This window comes from Protomyctophum bolini, assembly GCF_963924005.1.
Source record: "Protomyctophum bolini genome assembly, chromosome: 8".
Lineage (NCBI taxonomy): Eukaryota > Metazoa > Chordata > Actinopteri > Myctophiformes > Myctophidae > Protomyctophum > Protomyctophum bolini.
Window position 1 is genome coordinate 35797840 of NC_137869.1, and position 26432 is coordinate 35824271.

General features: G+C 43.2%; 3 protein-coding genes across 3 annotated transcripts; all 3 read left to right on the plus strand.

The window, feature by feature from the left end:
• Nucleotides 1-251: 251 nt before the first annotated feature.
• lrrc40 (leucine rich repeat containing 40) lies at nt 252-25335 on the plus strand. The gene is made up of 15 exons (XM_080771271.1): nt 252-488; nt 1620-1801; nt 2729-2802; nt 3144-3273; nt 4019-4142; nt 9374-9513; nt 16109-16281; nt 17297-17387; nt 18178-18223; nt 18312-18414; nt 18771-18878; nt 20194-20304; nt 20527-20604; nt 21664-21849; nt 22148-25335. Exons 1-15 carry the CDS (start codon nt 344-346, stop codon nt 22251-22253), a joined length of 1797 nt encoding a protein of 598 aa, XP_080627397.1. The 5' UTR covers nt 252-343; the 3' UTR covers nt 22254-25335.
• Nucleotides 10842-11942, plus strand: LOC308319508 (adenosine 3'-phospho 5'-phosphosulfate transporter 2-like; the record flags this gene model as incomplete). The annotated part of the gene is made up of 1 exon (XM_080769613.1): nt 10842-11942. One exon carries the CDS (start codon nt 10842-10844, stop codon nt 11940-11942), a length of 1101 nt encoding a protein of 366 aa, XP_080625739.1.
• LOC308319509 (COP9 signalosome complex subunit 5-like) lies at nt 13227-14231 on the plus strand (the record flags this gene model as incomplete). Its single annotated transcript, XM_080769614.1, has 1 exon — nt 13227-14231. The coding sequence occupies one exon, from the start codon at nt 13227-13229 to the stop codon at nt 14229-14231; it is 1005 nt and encodes a 334-aa protein (XP_080625740.1).
• Nucleotides 25336-26432: the final 1097 nt, after the last annotated feature.

Below are 26432 nucleotides of genomic sequence, written 5' to 3' on the forward strand. Positions count from 1 at the left end.
CGGCATAGAGTAAGACAGAGTTACGACATTGAGGGGGCAGAAAACAGCCTGGTCACGTGGTTCATGTACTCTCTCGAGCCCATAGACTCCAATGCATTCCGTAAAGGGAGGAAGAGCCTGACCCCATGAAGTGAACGGAGTTGTCGTAACTCTGTCTTACTCTATGGCTCTGGAAATGACGGGACATTTATGTTGAAAACCCACACCATAACCCGGAACTAACCCTTAGCCAAGAGCAGCAGAGGCAGCCACAAACTAACAACAAACCTGACAGCTAGTCGAACTGTTGTATTGTTGTACACTTTAGTGGTGTTTTTTTTTCAAGGCCAGGCGTGTTAAAGAAATGTCTCGTTTTAAAAGAGGTGCTAAAGCAGATTCTCTGTCTGGATTCAAGACGGAGATCCAAGAACCCTCGGTGCCGTACGGACTGTTGAAGGCAGCGAGAAAGAGCGGGCAGCTCAACCTGTCTGGTCGTGGGCTGACTGAGGGTGAGATGGACATACACTATGCTATTATCTATCTGTACTAGCCTTGGATCAAATCAAGTCATTTGACATTCGTATAGGTTTGGTTTGTATGTTGCAAACCAAACGTCAAAGCCTTGATCCAAGGCTATATTTGAGAATTTGACACATTACAGTGGTAAGAGATTATTGTCTGAGCTCTGTATTTAAAAATCACTTGAGTAAAAGATGGAATTAACATTTAATGCTATTCTCTGTACTTGACATTGACATTTGGCCTTTTAACTGATCCTCATCTGATCCTCATCCACCTGTTAGATTAATCCACAGTACAGTCCATCCTCTGACCCATGGCCATGATGTTACAGAGATCAAGTTGGGAACCCAACTTTATCTCTATTTATGATCAGCACTTTATTTGGATTTTTTACAAATAAGACAGGAAAAAACAAACGCGTGCGTGCGTGCGTTTTACTCCAAAGTCCAGAGGGGGTGGCCAAAAGGCTCCAGATTGCCTGTGTGTGTGTGTGTGTGTGTGTGTGTGTGTGTGTGTGTGTGTGTGTGTGTGTGTGTGTGTGTGTGTGTGTGACTGACGTGTGTGTTTCTATTACATTTTTATTTTGTTGGTGTGTATATTTGTATGTCTTTATTATGTTTTGATGAATTGAAAATGGAGGACCCTGATGTAAACAAGTCTTAGTGTTTGTTCTGGTTTTATCCTCTTAGCAGTGTTTGTATTGACCTGTACCTTCCTTCCTTCCTTGGACTGTACTCATTCTACAAACTGTTAATAAAAATTCCAATCCATCAGGTAGGCCTACATTTTAACTACATGGTAAAATCCTCTGTGTTAATACTGAGAGTCCGACTACACATTTAACCAAATGGACTTTAAAGGTCAATTTAATTTGGTTACATGTATACACTCTTAAGACTGAGAGTAAAAAATGTATGGATTAAACACTGATGATTTATTTGCACAAATGGACAAATTAATGCTGAGGATTTTACTGTGTGGCTATCGGAGGTATCAGTTTGGATGTTGACAGTCCACGGAAAGCTTACCATAATATGTTTTTGTTTTTCTAACACAAATTGTAGGCCATGCCAAAGTGAATAGAGGTTATTAATGCAAGAAACCATCATCTGTCTCAGTTCCGCAGAATGTATACCGTCTAAACGTCGACACGCCCGAGGAGGCCAATCAGAACACATCGTTTGGAGAATCGGATCGTTGGTGGGAGCAGACTGACCTCACCAAGCTTCTGCTCTCATCCAATCAGCTTACAGAGATATCTGATGACATCAGACTACTGTCTGGACTCACAACACTTGATGTAAGTAACATTGTCTGTCTAAAAAGCTCCAAGATGTTGTGCTGCTCTGAACAGAACACTAACGGTATATAGCTTTTGACATGTCTTGTTTGGTACCAAAGTCATCAAAATCGGGCAGATTTTGATATCTACTCTTATGTTTTTGCTACAAGAGACTGAAGAGAGAGACTTTAAGGTCACATTCCCACCTAATACTTCGGTAGACTCGATTCGAATGGGCGGAGAAGTTGGGATATTTAAGTTTGGGTTGCAATTGGAAACGCAGCAGGGACCTTATCAATGTGTTCAATTCATAAACTATAGCCTACACAGTGAAATCTACGGTAATTATACTCATAACGTGCATGCCGTCGTGAACTGGATATCTCTCTCTCTCTCTCGCTCTCTCTCTCTCTCTCTCTCTGTGTGTGGGCATTGTTTGGTACCAAAGTCATCAAAATCGGGCAGATTTTGATATCTACTCTTATGTTTTTGCTACAAGAGACTGAAGAGAGAGACTTTAAGGTCACATTCCCACCTAATACTTCGGTAGACTCGATTCGAATGGGCGGAGAAGTTGGGATATTTAAGTTTGGGTTGCAATTGGAAACGCAGCAGGGACCTTATCAATGTGTTCAATTCATAAACTATAGCCTACACAGTGAAATCTACGGTAATTATACTCATAACGTGCATGCCATCGTGAACTGGATATCTCTCTCTCTCTCTCTCTCTCTCTCTTTCTCTCTCTCTGTGTGTGGGCATAGAGGCACAGCGCACAGACAAAGTCCCTACTCCCCAGTCCCACACAGTGACAGCACTCCATGTTTACGGCACGCACAGACAGAATATTCTGTAGGCTATAGTACTGTCTGTTCGTTACAATCTTAATTTCACTGAAAATGTATGTTGCAATGAAGTAATTTATTTTGTTTGTGTGTTTTCCAGCTGCATGATAATCAGCTGAGCAGTTTTCCCAGCACCGTAGGAGAACTGGAGCAGCTGCAGCAATTAAGACTCAGGTAGACGGCGCGCACACACTCACACGCACACGTGTGTCTCTAACATGAAACCGACCATTGTTGTGAAATCTAGAAATTTAGAAACAGTAAGTCAAGTCAATTTCATTTTTATAGCACATTTCATACCAGGCAATGAGCTTCAAATAAAAACAGATGTACAAAGTGCAGCCACTACTGTCCCATCCACACATCCACATTACACACAAAAAGCATTTGAAGGGCAGCACAGGAAAAGCACAGGAAGTATGTCTGTCTGTCTGTCTGTCTGTCTGTCTGTCTGTCTGTCTGTCTGTCTGTCTGTCTGTCCTTATACCGTCTGTCTTTTGGATCTGCCTTTCCAGTCACAACAAGTTGAAGGTGTTACCGGTAGAGTTGTGCATTCTGAAGAACCTTCTCAGTCTCACACTCAAACAGAACCTTCTAGAAACTCTACCCGAAGAGCTGGGACAACTAGTGAATCTGACAGAGCTGGTAACTAATAAACAGTGGTGTAAAGTAACTAAGTGCATTTACTTAACTAATCGCCAATGACTTATGTTTTTCATCAACTCCCGGAGTGCCAACAACGTGTTTTACGTGTTGTTTAGCTTCCTATTAATTGATAACATTATAATGACTTAATCAAGCTCCCGTTCGTTCGGTAGCTCTCGGCTCGATTGGCTTTGCCTGCAGCCTCATGCACGTCCGCACACAATGGAGAGGCCTTCTAGGCCTTTTTTTCGTATTTACAGCTCGGATCACGCTGGATGAACATAGCGACTATGTTTAGCGGATCAATAGTAAAGTAGTTGTAATTTACTTGAATATTTCCAATTTCAAGTACTTTCGCTTCTATTCCACTACATTTATTTGACGTTAAACGTTAGTTACTTTGTAGGTTTTGATTATGATTACAAAACATACATAAACTTCTTCAGCCCTATACATTTTTATTTTGGCCAACTGAAATTAGCCGATCTACAAGCTTGTAGATTTCTTTTCAAAATATGTTTAAACATTTGAAAACTTGAAATGGGACATTCTGCAGTAGTTCTACATTGCAGTATTGATACTTTTACTTAAGTAAAACATGCGAGTGCTTCTTCCCCACCACTGCTAATAATAATCACAATTTGCATACATCTAACTTCCAGAATATAGAATACAAAATTCTACATGAACAGTTTAAAGAGAACCTGACTGATGTGCAGCATGACTTGATTTTGATTGATTGAAGGACGTCTCCAGCAACAAATTAAAGTCCCTGCCCTCCAGCCTGGGCGGCCTGGTTCGTTTGCAGAAGCTGGACCTGTCTCACAACCTGCTCACCTGTCTGCCTGACAGCCTCGGCCACCTGTCTGGTAAGATTACTTGTCTGTCTGTCTTCATCCATTTCTTGGCTTCCAGACATTTGCATATGAAACAAGAATGACACGCATCCTGCTACCCTAATAGACAGGGGTGCATGAGCACCTGGCCGTTCATTCGTGCTCTATCTCCGACCAAGCCACACTTCCACCACACATCTCTCTATGCAAAATAAAACCTGCACACTCCCACAAAAGACATAGACTACATTGCATTCGCCAAAAATGTCTTCTTTACTGTTTAAATATTACTTTTCTGAAACACGCTATTCTTGCTCAACCTCAACAGCCTACGTCAGAATCGTCATGTTGGCGTCTACTACGCCAACTACGTTCACTTAATGGGGCCAGTCCTTCACAGTGACACACGCGTTAGATCAACCACGCGACCGGGATGGTTTCTACCCCTCAATGTCGTGCCTACTCTACACTGCCATCCCAAGTCCCCTCCCCCTTTCACTGCTCCTGTGTGTGACCTGTGAAGTGTGAACTACTCTCTGACTGCACTGTGGCTTGATTTATATGTGCGAGGTGGAAATGTAATGCACATAAATTAATTATAGGTCCAGCAAGCAAATCATGATTGTCTGTTTGTGCTCAATAGGTCACCATCACATTCCGATTTTAGGTGTTGTGTTTTGTATGACCTTTATTTTGGCCAGTAGTTTCATATCTATCCTTTTTCCGACCAACACAGAACATGCTAACGGTGTTAGCGCGTTAGCATCCATCTTGCTTTTGATTTCTATGTGCGAGGTGGAAATGTAATGCACATAAATTAATTATAGGTCCAGCAAGCAAATCATGATTGTCTGTTTGTGCTCAATAGGTCACCATCACATTCCGATTTTAGGTGTTGTGTTTTGTATGACATTTTGGCCAGTAGTTTCATATCTATCCTTTTTCCTTTGACCAACACAGACCATGCTAACGGTGTTAGCGCGTTAGCATCACACAGCTTACAGCGTCAGTGTTGCATGAATACTTTCAACCATGACAATGCCGACTACTTTTGCTACACACACTTCCCAAGGATTATGGAGATGCCTTTATTTTATTTTTAAGGTTGAGAAATGAAATAATTATGGTCGTTTCTAATCTCAGCATTTCACAAGAGAAAGACGTGGATGCCTTTCGGCTGTTGCCATGTCTCATAGAAACAAGTAAATAGGTCTATAAAAATAATCCCAAAACAAGCGCATATAACAGGGGTCTGTAACCTATTTTAAATGAAGTGCCATGTTTTTCTTTTCTAGATAGTGAGTCAGCCACAAGCTCACATCACAACAATAATCCATGTAATAATCACAATAACAATACTAATAATAATAATCATAATAATAATAATAATAACAATAAACTTCTTTGTAAACTCACTCATTTACAAACAAGCTCACATCAGAACAATGATGCATGTAATAATAATAACAATAATAATAATAATCATTATAAGAAAAACAACAATAACAACACTAACAACAGTACAGTACAGTACAGTAAAGATGTACAGTAAAGTACAGTACAGAGGACAACATTACAGTACAGTGCAATACTAAGGAGTACAGTACAGTATCCTGCTACCCTAATAGACAGGGGTACATAAGCACATGGCCGTTTATCCAACAGCTTTCTCCGACCGAACCACACTTTCACCACACATCTCTATATGCAAAATAAATGCTACCCTAATAGACAGGGGTACATAAGCACATGGCCGTTTATCCAACAGCTTTCTCCGACCGAACCACACTTTCACCACACATCTCTATATGCAAAATAAATTCGGCACACTCCCAGAATACATATAGGCTACATTTCATTGAAAGAAATGTCTTAATTACTGAATAAATATTACTTTTGTCAACCACGCCATTGTTGCTCAACATCAACAGCCTACGTCAGAATCGTCATGTTGGCGTCTACTACGCCAACTACGTTCACTTAATGGGGCCAGTCCTTCACAGTGACACACGCGTTAGATGAACCACGCGACCGGGATGGTTTCTACCCCTCAATGTCGTGCATTTGCTGCGCCCTTCTAATGCTGCGCCACGCCTACTCTATACTGCTCCATGCGACTCGAACAGCGTCAGCAGCAGCAGCTCCGAGCCTCCGTCAGAAAGGCTGCCCACAGCACTGCACAGCCCCACACCCAAATGAATCGAATGAATGAATAAGGCGCTTATATCGCTTTTGCTCAGTGGATGGGACATTTACATTAAAAGCAATCGGATGGACGCGTGGATAACGGCATGGTTGTGTGCAATCGGAGGGAAAGCTTCCATAATCCATATAGCTTCCATGCTAGCTGCTTCAGACACAGGGGAGGGGAGGGAGAAATAGTGCGAAATAGCGCTTATGCAACAATTACCCTAAAACACAAACACCTCAACTCGATGTCATTGTGAATAAGAATTTCGAGCGAAATAAAACATTTTGGAAGGACACTTTCACCCAGCATGAAGCTAAATGTGGAAGCCGTGTGTGTCACACCAAAACGGGTGACCGATATAATCCTGTAACCAGCCTCTCGCACTGCCTGCGAGTTGGCTCCGTCTAAGGCTCCGTCTTATGAGCAAATTTAGAACTTCCGGTCTGAGAGCTAGCAGATTTAAGACATCCGGTTGCTTTCAGAATAAAATAAGGTTATTTAATTCGTTAATTAAATCATTTTTACATTACATTATTAGTATTATTATTACATTACAGTTATTGTAAAGACACACATTATGTTTCTGTGTAAAAATAAGTCATTAAATAACAAAAAAGTTATCTAAATGGATAAATGCTATTCACTGGAGTGCATGGACTTTATAAAGTGGACACTGGACAAAAGACGGCTCCGCCAGGCAACTATCTGGACATACCCACGCGTTTGGGAAGATGTCCTCTACCACCCCACAGTCTCCGCTAAGCGGGAGAGGTGTAAAATTCACAGCAGCAGAGCTTCTACTGGGGTCAATGCAAAAAAATGTACCGTTTCCGGACCCAGAATGGACACTGGACAAAGAGGCCTCCACGAGGCAACTATCTGGACATACCCACGCGTCCGGGGAGATGTCCTCTACCACCCCACAGTCTCCGCTAAGCGGGAGAGGTGTAAAATTCAGAGCAGCAGACCTTCTATTGGGGTCAACACTCAAAAAAGTGCCGTTTCCAGACCCAGAATGGACACTGGACAAAGAGGCCTCCGCGAGGCAACTATCAGGACATACCCACGCGTCCGGGGAGATGTCCTCTACCACCCCACAGTCTCCGCTAAGCGAGAGAGGTGTAAAATTCAGAGCAGCAGAGCTTCTACTGGGGTCAATGCAAAAGAAATTACCGTTTCCGGACCCAGACTGGACACTGGACAAAAGACGGCTCCGCGAGGCAACTATCTGGACATACCCACGCGTCCGGGGAGATGTCCTCTACCACCCCACAGTCTCCGCTAAGCGGGAGAGGTGAAAAATTCAGAGCAGCAGACCTTCTATTGGGGTCAACACTCAAAAAAGTGCCGTTTCCAGACCCAGAATGGACACTGGACAAAGAGGCCTCCGCAAGGCAACTATCTGGACATACCCACGCGTCCGGGGAGATGTCCTCTACCACCCCACAGTCTCCGCTAAGCGACTAAATGGGTGCTTATATTTCTATGTGAAATGTGGTGATGCTGGCATCACAATAGATGCCAACATCACGCTGCCTCCGTCTAATAAGCACATTTACAACTTCCTGTTTGGAAACCGAAACAGATGCTTCTGACATTTGCCTGTGCGTGCTTAATCGTTGTACTTCTGAACACATTTCCCAAATCTCAGTGATTTATCCACACATCGCTCTGTGTGTGTGTGTGTGTGTGTGTGTGTGTGTGTGTCGCGTCGCCCTCCAGCTGCAATTGCGAGTGTGCGCTGTGTGCAGGGCACACTACTGAGTTTAAAACCACAGCTGAAACATGAAGTGGAGTCTGTCAATTCCCGCAATTCCCTTCTTCCCATATTGCGCTGCAACGACACTAGGATTGAGCCCCCCGAAGGGGGGCGAAATTCTAGTATCATTAACTGCCAGGTGAAACAAGCGCTCTCCGTTGTGCATCTGTCCCCCCGTTTGTCAAGGACGTCCAAAATGATACAGTATGTAGTTCGGCCGCCGACCCCCGTCTTAAAATGTTTTGTACCCTCCAGAGGCAAAGATTTGAGTTAAAAACGTTCGCTGTGAAAGAATAATTATATTCAAAGATTCGTGACACATTTTCACGATTGTAAATAGCAGATATACAAGCTCATAGTGCAGCTCTGTGTGCAGTGCTATGAGCTTGTAAATCTGCTATTTCTCAACAGTTAAAGTTTAAAATAATGGTTAAAGTTATTAAAGGCTAATGTGACATAGATGCGTAAAAATCACACCCGTGTGAAGTATGGGGCGCTAATATATTAGTCTAAGTCATGTTGATTAGGTGATTCATTAGGTGTTCATTTCCGATGTGCTTTTGTTGGTTTAATCTGTGCTTTTCTGTAGCTCCATAACATGAAGCCACTGTGGAGTTATACTAAAGATAATCTATATAATAAAGAGGTGAAACTCCCATTAGTAACAACCAGTGCCTTCGCCATATTGGAGTGATGACGTAACTTCTGGTTACTTTAAAAAATATTAAGTCATGCTGTACAAAACAAAAACTTGTTTTTATCCTATTCTACGCTCATATATTGATTTACCCATTTATGTATCATATTTATGAATGGATCAAAGCAGAAATTAGTAACATTCATTCAGAATATCAGGGTGCATGTGTGCGCATGCATGTGCGTGCACGACCATGTAAGTTTACATGCGTGTTTGAGGCGCTACATAGACAAAGCGTTGCCGCCATATCGGAGTGATGGCGGCCAGATCGGTGAACCAATCGGGGTGTGCGCAAATCTGAGCTGCGACCCTCCCATCTAGGCCAGAAAGGTCTAGCGTTAGCTCAGGCTTGGTTCCTGGCGAAACATCACGTTTCTCTTTTGGGGTCTCGAGCTAAAACATTTTGGGAACCAGTGTCATGTAGCATGTGCATCTCTTGGGGTGCTTATCCGACACACCAACAGTCCGACATGCACAAATCACCCGTTGCTCCCGACATGCGTTGGTCCACCATGCGTTGCATCCCGCGTGCGGTTTGGGGTATAGGGTGTTGGACTAATGACTGTTAGTATGTCAGAACTTATGCCTGTAGTGTACCCCATGTCTTTATTCCACAGGCCTGAAACTACTGGAATGCAGCAACAATCAGTTGACTGGCTTTCCAGCGAGCCTGTCAGCGATGGTCGCTTTGGAGCAGCTCTTCCTGAGACACAACAGGCTCCGCCTCCTCCCACAGCTTCCCGCCCCTAGCCTGAAGGTATTTAATTAAGCAGTGATTCTCAACCTGTGGTGTCGTGTACCTCTGGTGGTACTTGAGCCCCCCTCTGGTGGTACATGGAGGAGTTGCCCAAAAAAAAGGAGAAAAAAGACCAAAGTGGAGTGAAATATTTATATTACTACAGATTATTATTCTGACCAAGCAATTGGTTGAAATAGGCTATGACAGCACACACCTAGCCATTAATAGAAGATTTGAGAACCGATCAATCGGATTAGAAATTTCAGTTGTGCTGATTAGATTAGTTTTGTCAGAGCATTATTGGCTTAGGAATGGGAAAATGCCCCTCCCTCCTGTGTTAACTGTGCATAGCTGAATAAGATGGGACAGGTATATGCTCCTATATTTTAACATCAGTTATTATGGTGGTACTAACGGTTCTCTGAAAAAACTATGTTTCTATATCAATGGTGCTCAAACTTTTTCATGTCAAGGACATGCAAAAGGATATGTAGTTCGGCCGCCGACCCCCATCTCAAAATGTTTTGTACCCCCCAGAGGCAAAGATTTGAGCTAAAAACGCTCGCTGTGAAAGAATACAATTATATTCAAAGATTCGTGACACATTTTCACGATTGTAAATAGCAGATAAATTATACAAGCTCATAGTGCAGCACCGTGTGCCGTGCTATGAGCTTGTAAATCTGCTATTTCTCAACAGCTAAAGTTTAAAATAATGGTTAAAGTGATTAAAGGCTAATGTGACATAGATACGTTCCAGGAACGTAACAGTTTAAACCAAAACTAAAAATCACACCCGTGTGAAGTGAGGGGCGCTAATATATTAAAGTCTTAACTGTATATAGGAGGGGCTAGTGGCCTGTTGAAAAAGACATAAAACACATGTGAACAAATCAAGACAGGGTCTAATAATGGCGTGGTTCCCATTGATGCAGGCCTTGGACTTCCATGTGGCCAGCCTGTGATGTCGGTCATCAATGACCCCTTTGACTTCCATCCATGATAAATGAAAAGATAAAGAAAAATATTTCAGAAAATATGTTTAAAACATACATGAAGACATGCGTGGAGGTACTTCCTTGGCCTATGGCTTGTTGATATCAGGTTGATGTCATGGACCCTCCATATTTGGTCATGACCGGAAGAAGCCAACCCTGTAAATACAGTAACTTCTTTTCTCCTTCGTCATTGGACGGGAAAACATTGAAATGTTTAGATTATTTTATGTGGCTGTGTCACAAACGAGGAAGAATATATTGTCCAGTCAGTGGTGTCTGTTCTCTCAAGTAGAGGATTAAGGATTGGAACACCCGGACACACCGAACGGAGGTGTTGCCTCAGAGGAGATGTCCCCCCACGGCAAGCATGCGAAGGAGCTCAGAGTCCTGGGCATCAACCTGAGCCGCTTCGGCACTGCGACGCAGTTCTTCATCTGCGTGGCCGGCGTCTTCGTCTTCCACCTCTTCTACGGCTACCTGCAGGAGCTGATATTCTCCTTGGAAGGCGTCAAACCTTTCGGATGGTATCTCACCCTGGTGCAGTTTGGCTTCTACTCCGCGTTCGGCCTGGTGGAAGTGCAGCTCGTCACCAAGGACAGACGGAGGATACCCGGGAAGACGTACATGATCATAGGTTTTCTGACCCTGGGCAGCATCGGGCTGTCCAGCAGGTCTCTGGGATACCTGAACTACCACATGCAGGTCATGTTCAAGTGCTGCAAACTCATCCCTGTCATGATCGGAGGCGTGTTCATCCAGGGTAAGCGCTACAGCGCGGCCGAGGTGTCCGCCGCCCTCTGCATGACCCTGGGTCTCATCTGGTTCACGCTGGCCGACAGCAAGATCACCCCCAACTTCAACCCCACGGGCGTGCTCCTCATCTCCGCGGCGCTGTGTGCCGACGCCCTCATGGGAAACATGCAGGAGAAAGCCATGAAACGCCACAACGGCTCGATGGCCGAAATGGTTCTGTACTCCTACTCCTTTGGGTTTGCCTACATACTGGCGGGCCTGTCGGGTTCGGGCGGCCTGGGCCCCGCCGTGGCGTTCTGCTCGGAGCATCTGTTGAAGACGTACGGCTACGTGTTCTTATTCTCTCTCACGGGCTATTTCGGCATGTCCTTCGTGTTGGCTTTGATCAAGCTCTTTGGCGCTTTGGTTGCCGTCACGGTGACCACCGGGCGAAAGGCCATGACCATCCTCCTGTCCTTCATGTTCTTTGCGAAGCCTTTCACCTTCCAGTACATCTGGGGAGCCCTTCTGGTGGTCATTGGCATTTTCCTGAATGTTTACAGTAAAAACCGTGACAAGATGAACCTTCCCTTTGTCAAGGACCTTAGGAGCTGGCTGCTGACCAGGATGAATGTCGGAAAACGTCTAGAAATGACCAGCACCGTGCAAAACGGTGTGACGGGCTCCCCAAATAACAGTAATATTCAAAAAAAGTGAAGTAAGGGGCGCTCTTATCGTACATCATCATGCATCATCTCATACTAGCCAATCAGAATGCCTGTTGTCACAAATTTACGTCATATTTGGCAGACATTTGACCTAATTTCTCCTTTCATTGTTGTTGGGAAATATGAAACATGTGGGGACAAGATGACATGAATTTTCCCTTCATTGTCAATGGCATTTAATGTTTGTGTTGCGGACATTTTACGTCATATTTGACGGACATTTGACCTACTTTCTCCTTTCATTGTCGATGGCAAATATGAGACGTGTGGGGACAATATGACGTACGCTAGCGCCTCTCAAAACAAATCAGTCAGGTGCCTGATCTGCTTATTTTCCCATTCACTTGAATGGGAATTGGGGGGGTGGCATAGACATACACACAAAGCCACACGTTGGAGCTGTTGGCACCACTCAATAAAGGAGTAACCACATTTTATGTCGGATAAACGTTCAGTAGGGGCAGCACCCTTTATCCCGCACACATGTGGCTGTCATGGCGTAGAGTACGGTGAAACGGCTTCGCCTAAAACTTAAACAACTTTAAACACTCACCCGGCCGCTAGGCAACACCTTGCATACCACCCAGCACCAGGATGCATGCACGCGTCCCATAGGATCCCATGACAAGTAGGATATTCGACTGAGAATGCGGCGCTGTCCGTGATCATCTATCCGAGGTTTGGATCTGATTTGTGATTTTCTTTTTCTCTTTTTCTGTGCGAGGCGAAAATATAAATATTGTGAGCTATTGCTAACAATAGCCGTTCCTTACAATGGCGGTCTCCAAGCCGGGAAACCCTCAATGTATACCCAATATACCCAAATATGGGGAAATAGCCCTGGCAAGGCTTACCTACCCTTTTCTGCCACCTAGTGGCAGACAAAGAATCAAGGAAAAGAATAATGAAATTACTTTGTTTACATGTTTTAAATGTGATACTGACAACGGCCACCCATGGACTGCAGATGCACAGTTGGCTCTTTGCCATCGCTGGTGCATAATTGCACATTGTCCCTGTCATTAAATACACTCATACACACATATGAAGGCACATTGGGACACTAATGGCTAGAGTTGATTGGCCACACCATATTTGGGCATCGCTGCTTATGTCACGCACACATCACAACATCCATGAACTTTATAAAAGCTCATCGAAGTTATACATCAGTTCTTATGCCGGTTTTTATGCTATTAAAGCTTGTGTGACTTAGAGGTTTTGGTCACTTGATCACAACAAGGTTTAGTAGCATTGTGCTTTGTTTGTAAAGATGGCAGGGAGCAACACGGCCCAGAAAAACTGGGAGATGACCAATAGCATGCAGGACGTTCAGAGCATAGATGAAATTTACAAATATGACCAAAGGCAACAGCAGCAAATCCTTAATGGGAAGCCATGGCAACGGGACCGTCACTATTTCAAGTACTGCAAGATCTCCGCGTTGGCACTGCTGAAGATGGTGATGCATGCCCGGTCAGGAGGAACCCTGGAGGTCATGGGCCTGATGCTGGGGAAGGTGGACGGAGAGACCATGATCATTATGGACAGCTTCGCCTTACCGGTGGAAGGCACCGAGACCCAGGTGAACGCTCAGGCCGCGGCCTACGAATACATGGCCGCCTACATGGACAACGCCAAGCAGGTCGGTCGACTGGAGAACGCCATCGGCTGGTACCACAGTCACCCGGGCTACGGGTGTTGGCTCTCGGGCATAGACGTCGGCACTCAGATGCTCAACCAGCAGTATCAGGAGCCCTTCGTGGCGGTCGTGGTGGACCCCACTCGCACCATATCGGCGGGGAAGGTCAACCTCGGCGCCTTCAGAACCTACCCGAAGGATTACCAACCTCCCGATGACGGACCGTCCGAGTATCAGACGATCCCCCTGAGCAAGATTGAAGACTTCGGCGTGCACTGCAAGCAGTATTACCCGCTGGAGGTGTCTTACTTCAAATCCTCCCTCGACAGGAAACTCCTGGAGCTTCTTTGGAATAAGTACTGGGTCAACACCTTGAGCTCTTCAAGCCTTCTCACGAACGCAGACTACATCACGGACCAGGTGTTCGACCTGTCCGACAAGCTGGAGCAGTCGGAGGCCCAGCTGGGCAGAGGCAGCTTCATGCCTGGCCTGGACACGCACGACCGGAGGTCCGAGGACAAGCTGGCCAAGGCGACGAGAGACAGCTGCAAGACCACCATAGAGACCATACACGGGCTGATGTCTCAGGTCATCAAGGACAAGCTCTTCAATCAAATCAACACACCTGCAAAGTAAACCCGGCTGTCTGCATTTCTTGAATTTACTGAAGTAATTGACGGTTAGTTAGTGGTAGCTCTCATTTCTCTTTGGAGAACTTTTTTTTCTTTCTTTTTTTCTCTTTTGTGGAGGCCTGACCCCTTATGTCACCTGTTTCGAAAGCTTTCAACCATAATCACCAGTAGGTTACTCATCAAGACCATGCAATGGAGCCAGTGGGCTCTACTGGAGCCTACTGGCTGCGATTAGGAAACGTGGAAGTGAAATGACTGCTGCCGAAGCGAACTCAACTCGACTTTACTTGCCTTCTCTTGGCATGGCTCTGCAAGAGGCTTGACACCCATCTATAAGACGGTCGGACTGAGTGTGTGTGTGTACTGTAAACAACCGGACCAATCAGTGGCACGTCTTGCACTCACTGACACTAGGCCAAACAGCTTTAATTAGAAAAAAATTAATGGCAGTCAATTTGTTTTGGGCCCAAATTTGCACAGTGGTGATCTACTTAAAATATTTGTTTATTTGGTTATGGAAATTCTTAGATTGTTCTTTTAGTGCATGAAATGTTTTCAATTTGTCTTTAATTTATGATAAATATTTTATAAACAAAGGACATTTTGAAAATCCTTTGAAACGATAAAAAAACAAAATATATATTTTACTCACAACCCATAGGAATGGGTCCCGACTCCCGACCCACTGTTTGTGAACCAGTGTCATAAATGACTAATGTCACAGGCCCACCCACATGAAGGGAGAGAATCGAGATACACATTTCCGTTTCATCATTGAATTTGACACGTCATGTCACAAAAAACAATTGATAGAATATCGCACAGGGTAGCGCTCCTCTGATCTTGCGCTGATGATTTTCATGCTACGAAGCATACAGTATATTATGTGAAGTCACAATCGTAAAATGCCCATATATGGAGACTACTTGAAACAAGATTTGAATTTTGAACATCTAGTTCCAGTGCTTTTTATGGAGTGGCTCCTATGGGGGCGAACAGTCTGTGTCTGGGGCTAACCTCCCAAACCACTGGACTGATTTTTATGTGTTTGTTTTTAGTTCAATGTTTGCTTTAAAAACGCCATTGACGATAAAGAGAACTTTGTCTCGATGATTGTTTTACATTATCATGTTGTAAGATGATAAGAGCTCCCCTCACTTCACACGGGTGTGATTTCTCTTATGCACCCCGTGTTTTATAAATACCGGTACTATTAAGCCACTGCCTTAGCCACGGCCCTTCTCCCCAACATAACTGTTATCATTTGGTGTACATTCATAAAATGCGTATATTATCATGTATTGCATCGAGACAAACATGGATTTAATTGGTAGATCTCTTCCTTTTACCCCACGGCAAAGTGATAGTGTTTTTAGAGTGATCACCAATCATTCCAGCCCCTCGAACAAGTCATCGTATATCGCTTTTTGAATCAGAAATAACAAAGTGCTTCACAAAGTTGGAACGAATTATATTAAAAACAATAATCCAAATAAATCCCACAATTTAGCAATTACAGAGAGCTGAAGTAAAACCATTTTTTTAATTTGATTTAAAAGATGAGACAGAATCAGCTCATCAGATGGCCTCAATGACGACGTGAAATAAACAATGTGTGCCTAGGACAGCGGTTCCCACCCGGCAGTGGGTCGGCCGGTAGAGCAGCCGGATGGCAGTTCGATCCCGGGCTCCCCCAGAGTTAGTGTCAAAGTGTCCTTGAGCAAGACTCTGAACCCCTAATTGCTCCCGATGAGCAGGTTGGGGCCTTCCAAAGTTCCATAGTTTCCTCCGCCATCGGTGTATGAATGTAAAAGTGCTATATAAATGTGTGTATATGTATGTGTATTTTTAAGTTAAAACCTCGTTCTTTTTCTGTCATAGGAGCTGTATGCTGGTAACAACCAGATTGAGGAACTGGAAGCAGAACAGCTGGCCAGCCTGTCGGCCATTTCTATACTAGAACTCCGAGACAACAAGCTCAAAGTTCTTCCCGATCAGATCACCTTACTGAGCACGCTGACACGCCTCGATGTGTCCAACAATGACATCACCACGTAGGTTCAAGGCATTACCATCACGGCCCCTCATTTGTTCATGGCATCATCATGTATGTAGTACATACAGGTTTGGCACAGTGGTGGATCTTTCAGTCAATTTGCCTAATGTAACAGCGCATGAAACCAAAATCAGCACAACTTTGTAGAACACAGCAAAGCTTAGTTTAAAGCAATATTTGGAGAAAGCGCAAATCCTACAGAAAGGAATTAGTTGACCTGGGTGACTCTGGCAGCACTTTCTCTTTTTACACCAAAGTAGTTTAAATACAGATAACCTTGTGCCTTAAGCATGCCCGTATGTCGATTTTGGCTCTCGGGTGCACGTAGCCACACCTTCCAACCGACTTCATTCGACTGCCAGTCTGTAATCTTTAGTAGTATGTTTGGTGGAGAGCTACCTTTCGGTTTGTACAAATCATTTCTTCGGTTGGATTATTTTACCCTACTGTAACTCCAACTATGGCCTCCCGTTAACCGTTTCCGTGGGATAAAGCCTGGGATTAAGTGCTGCTTGAGAGACTAAATGCATGCCAAAAAAGTCGCATAAAATGGCCGGTTGCACCAGCCTACTTAAAGGTTTCCTTTTCTACCCATAAGTGTATCCATATCCACACAGTCAGAATTTACCTTCCCTCCCTAACCCGGAAAGAAAAGCTCTACTCTATTAATTGCACATTTACTTGAACCAGAAAATATACCCACAAGACTCTGGGAACCCTTATTCTGTCCCTAAAGTATCTTCCATTGACTGAGAGTGAAGGACAACAATGTGTAGCCTACAGAATCTTCATTAGTGAGCATCACAGGACCTTGCCAAATGTAAAACATGCATCCTTTGAAAGTCTACACGGGTTGTGCAAGGACGCGCTGTGATTGGCCAGTAGCCACTTTGAGTGTCAGTTGGGGCAAACGCTCTCGCCAGAACATGATATTACAGGATTTACAATGTTGCGTAAAACATTTGTGTTTAGATGTTTATGCATGCCTGTTTGTGTGTGTACATATATACCAGACTTCCAGCCTCTCTCAGCTTGTTGCCCAACCTGACGATGTTGCTTTTGGAGGGGAACCCAGTCAGAGGAATCAGGAGAGACCTACTCACTGTATGTTACACACACATGTTCTGTCTCCCAACATACTTTACTCACTGTATGTTACACACACATGTTCTGTCTCCCAACATACTTTACTCACTGTATGTTGCACACACATGATCTGTCTCCCAACATACTTTACTCACTGTATGTTGCACACACATGATCTGTCTCCCAACATACTTTACTCACTGTATGTTGCACACACATGTTCTGTCTCCCAACATACTTTACTCACTGTATGTTGCACACACATGATCTGTCTCCCAACATACTTTACTCACTGTATGTTAACACACACATGTTCTGTCTCTCAACATACTTTACTGACTGTATGTTGCACACACATGTTCTGTCTCCCAACATACTTTACTCACTGTATGTTACACACACATGTTCTGTCTCCCAACATACTTTACTCACTGTATGTTACACACACATGATCTGTCTCTCAACATACTTTACTCACTGTATGTTACACACATACGTACACGTACTACACGCACATAACCCAACATACTTTACTCACTGCACACAAACAGCTACTAGTTACACTAGTTACCAACATCATTAGGGTTAGAGACAGATATATTTGTAGCTTTGTCCATGTACAGTACCTCCACATTTTAATATTACCACCATAGCCCTTTTATCAGCCAGGGAATGTTGGGCTACAAGACTTGCGCATATACAGTGCACAAGTGTTAGGAAGTACGACTGTATACTTCCTCCCTAAGACCACATTCCAACTCCATTGATCTCTGCGACTAACTTTGTTTATTTATGGTCTTTCTGACAGAAGGGAACCGGTGAGCTGCTGAAATATTTAAGAGGACGAATTAAAGGTACAATACACAGTTACTTTCTACTGACTCCTACTGAACACACCCAGTGTCAGTGCAATCGCCAACTCATGTGTGTATATTTCTCCAGAGGAACCAGAAAGCGTAGATGACATTCCTACAGCCATGACTCTACCTAGTCAAGCCAGAGTCAACCTGCATAGCATTAAGACACTCAAGACCCTGGAATATAGGTTGGTTATGTTCCAAATTCATCTATCCTTATGTTAGCCTTACCAGGCAACATTTTACCCAAGAGTAAAACATAATTGAACTGAAGTGAAGTGCTGTATTAACGTGATTACACTGCGAAATATTAGTAGTATTATTAGTATTACCATAGCCAAGTAAAGTATTGCTTACATATATTGTAAAATATACATTTGAACTTCAATGTACATTATATTGGTGAAAATCAAGAAACTTAAACTGTAAATTGACTCATAGCGAAATATGACTACAAGCTAACAATGGACTTTACTGGACAGTTACTGTCTTTGACTATGTTGGAATACGTTTATACAGTATGTGCCTTGCATGTGTGTCTCAGTGAGAAGCAGGCAGAGAACATTCCAGATGACATCTTTGACGCTGCAGCAGGAGAGCCAATGACCACCGTTAACTTCAGCAAGAACAAGCTGACTTCCCTGCCCAACAGGTACAGGGCAGGCACACAGTTGTTGGTTATTTTTGAGGGGCGCCCATGTCCAGCTTTGAGGGTTTGTGTAAACAAACCTTGTCTTAACACAAACATTGAATGGCCAGTTTTGAGTGTTTGTCCTATCACAAACATTGAATGCCATTGACAATGAATGGCCAGTTTAGATTGTTTGTGTAAACTCAAACATTGAAGACAAAAGTGAGGTCGCAAATTGTGATTGGCCGGACTGAGATGATGTATGATGATAAGAGTTCCGCTGACTCCACACAGGTGTGATTTTTGGGGGGCGTTAGCCCCTCCTATATTCAGCTGTGTTTTTCAACTTTTGTTGTTGATGTTGCTTTATTCAGATAGGATAGTAGAATTTTTGGTGCTACTGCTAACATCACTAATTTGGTGGATTATAGACCGATATAGAAAAGGATAAAACCAGAACTCATACAAAGTTGCAGTTACGGTATAAACCAATTGGGGTTTCATTCCTCACCCTCTTCCCAATTTCCTGCGTGTCTCTACAGACCTTTGAAAGATTGTACTTGGAACAATTCACAGGGTCTGCTGCTCAGGTTTAACTCTTGTTCCTCTATACCAGTGGTTCCCAAACTTTTTCATGTCAAGGACCCCCAAATTGACATTCATTAGCCCTGCGGACCCCCATTTGAAAAGATACGCCAGGGACCCCCATAACAGAAGATTTTTATGGCTCTAGCAGTGATTCTCAACCCGTTTAATTGCAAGGCCCCCCCAATTTGACATGCATTAGTCTTCATTTCATTCTATCTCTCTCTTTGGGACCCCCAATTTATATTGTAAAATCAATGTTACAGACCCATAAGGATCCATTTGGTTCCAAACTATCATTTAGCTGGGGACCCCCTGGAACTGGGGGTTCCCGGACCTGCACTTTCGAAACCACTGCTCTATACTAGTCTAGGACATTTTCAGTCTGACATATAAACTGTGTGATGTCATTTATTTTAAACTGTACTTTTAATAGTTCTAAAAAAATGGGGGGTGTCTCATTAGATTTTTTAAATAGATTCATTACGTCAAACGTTTTATTATGCTTTCTGAGCAGCAAGTGGAAAACAATAACCCCACATGTCCTGCACTCTTGTTTTCTCCCATCATAATTTAAAGAAGAGCAACAGCAGCAACAACTGTCCTCTCTCATCTCGCTGTTGTACAGTCACCATACAAACAAACAAACAAACAATATATGTCCTTGATCCTTGTATGATGTACTGTTGTTGAAATGCTTGATGTAACTAAATATATGTTATTTCATCTCTCTCTCCCTCCTTCCCTCCAGACTTTTAGAGTTTCAGTCTTCGTTGGCTGAGTTAAATCTGGGCTTTAACACACTGAGCTGCTGCCCGCCTGAAATCGGGAAAATGCTTCAGCTGACGCACATAGACCTCAGGTATACGCGCGCGCACACACACACACACACACACACACACACACACACACACACACACACACACACACACACACACACACACACACACACACACACACACACACACACACACACACACACACACACACACACACACACAGGAGAGACCCAATTTAACTATAAGTAAAAGACAATTTGATGTTCTATTGTCGATCGTCTTATGTTTTTTTGTGTTTCTTTCAGGAACAACCAGCTGAGTGATCTGCCTTCTGAGCTGGAGAAGCTGACTAAACTACGCTCCATTATCCTCAACCATAACAGGTCAAACTGACAAACTGCTCTTTTTAATTAACTATGACCGGTTACATTAGGTTATTCCCTCAGCCAGTCCATATATCACATAACTGCTCAGCAGTATTTCACAGGTACTTATATAACGTTCAAAGATTGTTCATTTGTTATAGTTCGTTACCGTTGCTCAGGCGCGCAGCGTGGATTAAAACGTTGACTTGGCAAATTAGCATCGCGGGGTGGGACGCGCAACTGAAACCGGTTTTTCCGACCTGCTAATGGGGAACATGCATTTAAAACAAATTTAAGGCGGCTTGCTGTGGTTGGAGTGATTTTGGACACGTTGGCTATAACAGAAATGTGCATGAACAGGGTGAGGGGCTGCCACTCCGAGGCGAGGTAGAAAGTCTGGTGACGCGAGGTTACTGCCAATGTAGGCTGTCCTTTGTTGTTTTTCTGCCCCGGTATTTCAGAAGTTAGACTCGGCAAGATCTCAATTGACTAGGCTGTGCCCGAGTGGCCCAATGGACGCCACGCTGGTGCACTTAGTTTAGTTTTCAAGCACCTCCAAAGTTCCAGGTGACAAAAGATGACCTCCACCAGCGTTAAAATAAGCATAAATGTGTAATTTATGGATGGCACAGGAATGAGGTAGCTTTTTGCAAATTTACAACATCATTGCAACTAAACACACAAAGTTTTGTCATGAAGTGGCATGTCAATATGCAGACTAAATTCAAGAAACTTTACAGAGCTTGTATCAAATTAGTTTGATACAAGTTAGTTATCCTAACACAGGTAATTAGTTCACCACTTAGTCAATTACTTAGGCAGCTTTTCAGTTATTCTTGAGGGGCGCTAGACCCTCCTATGCCCAGTTTTGTGTGAATTTCATGATTTGATTGGCTGATCACCCCATAGCGATGTTTTGATTGGCTGAGCAAAGTACGTATTGAGGATAAAAAGTGATGGCAGAAAATTGAACACGCAAATTGTAATTGGCCTGAATGAGAAGATGATGATGTAATAAGATAAGAGTGCCCCTTACTTCACATGGGTGTGACTTTTATTTGTACCTTCTGGTTGCAGGTTCAAGACTTTCCCTGATGTCCTGTATCAGATCGTCTCCCTGGACTCTGTGTTGCTAGGCAACAACCAGGTTGGGGCGATGGACCCCGGTCGACTTGTGCGAATGGTCAATCTGTCGACACTGGACCTGTCAAACAATGACCTGTTAAACATTCCACCTGAACTGGGCCTGTGTACAAGCCTAAGGTATTATACATAACACTTAAGGCCGATCCATACTCCAGTTTTAGGTGATAGGGTGACCACCGAAACGGTAGTTGGTAAAACCAGAGAGATGTGTTTGGGTGAGCGTTGAGTCACTGATCACCGCAGCGTGGCATCATGTTGTAGTTTTCCCAACCACCGCGGTGGTCACCTTATCACCTAAAACTGGAGTATGAATAGGCCTTAAGTTAAAACTCTGTACCAGTCTGAGATTAATCCTAACATAGTCCTAGCTCAGTCAGTACACAACCTTACTAACCTAACCCTAACCTTCCTGCAGGTGTCTGACTCTGGAGGGGAACCCGTTCCGCACTCCCAGAGCAGCGATCATCACCAAGGGAACAGACTCTCTGCTGGAGTACCTCCGCAGCCGCATACCCACATAAACCCTTCCCTCACCCTATCGTCCTCAAATCAATAATGAGGATCGATAAATCAATGATGTCACCTTCTACAGTAAATTCATCAATAAAGCCTTAAAAAAAACATATATATATAGAAAAAAGCACAGGTTCATTGAACTTGTCACTGCCATCGTGTACACTGGTCTCACGACAGCCCATCCACTTGCTGACTTTATCACTTTGACAAACTTTGGACACATCATCAGAGTTGTAAACCTGGAATCGTTGGGTGTTTCTGGGTCTTACAACAGACACCCCCCGGCTCCAGGTGACCCAACCGAGGCTGATCAGACCCCCCTGATCAGAAGTGGCATGCATGCTACAGCCCCCACTGTCTCTTGTGAGACTGAGAGACGATTTTTACATCATAGTTCAAGCTCTGATTGCAACGCTAGCTTGTACTGTACCTTTCCAGTACTGGATTTGGAACAGGAGGTGCACCGTGACCGGTTACTGGCAGCACCATCTTTACTGCCCTCTTATCAGTCGTATCATTACAGTACCAGTCAACTTTATTTTGTATTGATGGTGGTATTTCTAATTCTACCAATCTGACATGTTTTTACACTGCAGCTTCATTTGATGAAACTGCCCAGTGGCTTTAAAGGGATTGTGACAAACATAAAAAAACATTTTTGTAATTTTTCTTCATTTCTTTTTAGGTTGTCTTTTAACATTCAGTAGAATTTCTGTGGTCTGGGGTTTTCTGGCTCAAACAAGTGCTCTGCTTTTCCTGCCATTTGTCAACAGCCTGCAAATGCCATACATGTCAATGGAATTTGCCAGCAGATGTCACTGTTTTGCCTGTTTTCATTGCAGCTCAAAAGGCTTCCAAACCCCAGAGAAAACTCCAGACCACAGTTCAAGTTTTTTGGGTGTAATTGAGGTCATAAAACCTAAAAAAAAAAGAAAATGTATGTCATGAAACCTTTTAAGACTATATATTGTTATACATTCATTTAACTGAGGCTTTTTTTTTTTTTTTTTTTACAAAACTGCCCAGTGGCTTTAAGACTTCTTGTATTGTTGTAAATTCAAATTGATACTACATGCTTGCTTAGTGTTCCTGAATACGTTCCAAACCTTTTGGACGGGTGCCAAATCCTGCTACCCTAATAGAAAGGGGTGCATGAGCACCTGGCCGTTCATTCGTGCTCTATCTCCGACCAAGCCACACTTCCACCACACATCTCTCTATGCAAAATAAAACCTGCACACTCCCACAAAAGACATAGACTACATTGCATTCGCCAAAAATGTCTTATTTACTGTTTAAATATTACTTTTCTGAAACACGCTATTCTTGCTCAACCTCAACAGCCTACGTCAGAATCGTCATGTTGGCGTCTACTACGCCAACTACGTTCACTTAATGGGGCCAGTCCTTCACAGTGACACACGCGTTACATCAACCACGCGACCGGGATGGTTTCTACCTCTCAATGTCGTGCCTACTCTACACTGCCATCCCAAGTCCCCTCCCCCTTTCACTGCTCCTGTGTGTGACCTGTGAACTACTCTCTGACTGCACTGTGGCTTGATTTATGTGCGAGGTGGAAATGTAATGCACATAAATTAATTATAGGTCCAGCAAGCAAATCATGATTGTCTGTTTGTGCTCAATAGGTCACCATCACATTCCGATTTTAGGTGTTGTGTTTTTTATGACATTTATTTTGGCCAGTAGTTTCATATCTATCCTTTTCCCTTTCACCAACACAGACCATGCTAACGGTGTTAGCGCGTTAGCATCACACAGCTTACAGCGTCAGTGTTGCATGAATACTTTCAACCATGACAATGCCGACTACTTTTGCTACACACACTTCCCAAGGATTATGGAGATGTCTTTATTTATTTTTTAAGGTTGAGAAATGAAATAATTATGGTCGTTTCTAATCTCAGCATTTCACAAGAGAAAGACGTGGATGCCTTTCGCTGCTGTTGCCATGTCTCATAGAAACAAGTAAATAGGTCTATAAAAATAATCCCAAAACAAGCGCATATAACAGGGGTCTGTAACCTATTTTAAATGAAGTGCCATGTTTTCATTTTCTAGATAGTCAGTCAGCCACAAGCTCACATCACAACAATAATCCATGTAATAATCACAATAACAATACTAATAATAATAATCATAATAATAATAATAATAACAATAAACTTCTTTGTAAACTCACTCATTTACAAACAAGCTCACATCAGAACAATAATGCATGTAATAATAATAACAATAATAATAATAATCATTATAAGAAAAACAACAATAACAACACTAACAACAGTACAGTACAGTACAGTAAAGACGTACAGTAAAGTACAGTACAGAGGACAACATTACAGTACAGTGCAATACTAAGGAGTGCAGTACAGTATTATAATAATTTATAACCCATCCGTTACTACATGTGCAGGGCACACTACTGAGTTTAGACTTTTTATGCAGGGCCTGGGAAATAAGGCAGAATCTTTTGTTTGTGTAAAAAAAAAAGGGAATATCAACAAAACATATCTGTTTATTGTACACAATGCAATATTGAATGCAATGATATGGTGTGTCCTGTAAGCCCATGTGGGCTGGGCGCCTTTGGTGCATGACACAAAAATAAAGAAATCTATCTATCTATCTATTCAGGCCCATCCTGCTACCCTAATAGACAGGGGTACATAAGCACATGGCCGTTTATCCAACAGCTTTCTCCGACCAAACCACACTTTTACCAGACATCTCTATATGCTAAATAAATTCGCCACACTCCCAGAAAACATATAGACTACATTGCATTCGCCAAAAATGTCTTATTTACTGTTTAAATATTACTTTTCTCAAACACGCTATTCTTGCTCAACCTCTACAGCCTACGTCAGAATCGTCATGTTGGCGTCTACTACGCCAACTACGTTCACTTAATGGGGCCAGTCCTTCACAGTGACACACGCGTTAGATCAACCACGCGACCGGGATTGTTTCTACCCCTCAATGTCGTATTTGCTGCGCCCTTCTAATGCTGCGCCACGCCTACTCTATACTGCTCCATAGACAGCGACTCGAAGTCGAACAGCAGCAGCAGCTCGCCTCCGTCACAATTTAAAGCCCACAGCACTGCACAGCCCCACACCCAAATGAATCGAATTAATGAATAAGGCGCTTATATCGCTTTTGCTCAGTGGATGGGACATTTACATTAAAAGCTATCGGATGGACGCGTGGACAACGGCATGGTTGTGTGCACTCGGAGGGAAAGGTTCCATATAGCTTCCATGCTAGCTGCTTCAGACACAGGGGAGGGGAGTGAGATGGCCCGCCTCACGGGACTCCAGTGCGAAATAGCGCTTATGCAACAATTACCCTAAAAACAACACCACAACTCAATGTCATTGTGAATAAGAATTTCGAGCAAAAAAAATATTTTTGGAAGGACACTTTCAACCAGTATGAAGCTAAATGTGGAAGCCGTGTGTGTCACACCAAAACGGGTGACCTATATAATCCTGTCACGCCGTGCATTCTGTGCTTGCGTGCGCATTTCCCAAATCTCAGTCATTTATCCACACATCGCTCTCTGTGTGTGTGTGTGTGTGTGTGTGTGTGTGTGTGTGTCGCGTCGCCCTCCAGCTGCAATTGCGAGTGTGCGCTTTGGCAGACTTTTTATGCAGGGCGTGGGAAATAAGGCAGAATGTTTTGTTTGTGTAAAAACAAAAAAGGGAATATCAACAAAACATATCTGTTTATTGTACACAATGCAATATTCAATGCAATGATATGGTGTGTCCTGTAAGCCCAATTAGCCCATGTGGGCTGGGCGCCTTTGGTGCATGACACAAAAATAAAGAAATCTATCTATCTATCTATTCAGGCCCATTCAATTAATCTATCACTACATTAGTTGCCTGTTCAAAACTAAACTACACTTTATGAAATCATTGTTGCAGCCTACAATTTACAATTTACAATTTAGGCATTTAGCAGACGCTCTTAATCCAGAGCGACTTACATTAAGCAAGAACAAAAAAGCATGGGTATACATCACATAAAAACATTTATCATGAAACATGCGTAAGCTAAGAAAGTAACAGTGGAATATCTATAATGAAACTATACATATAAGCTATACATCTATATTACTATGCTATACATATGTACTATGACGTGCTATGACA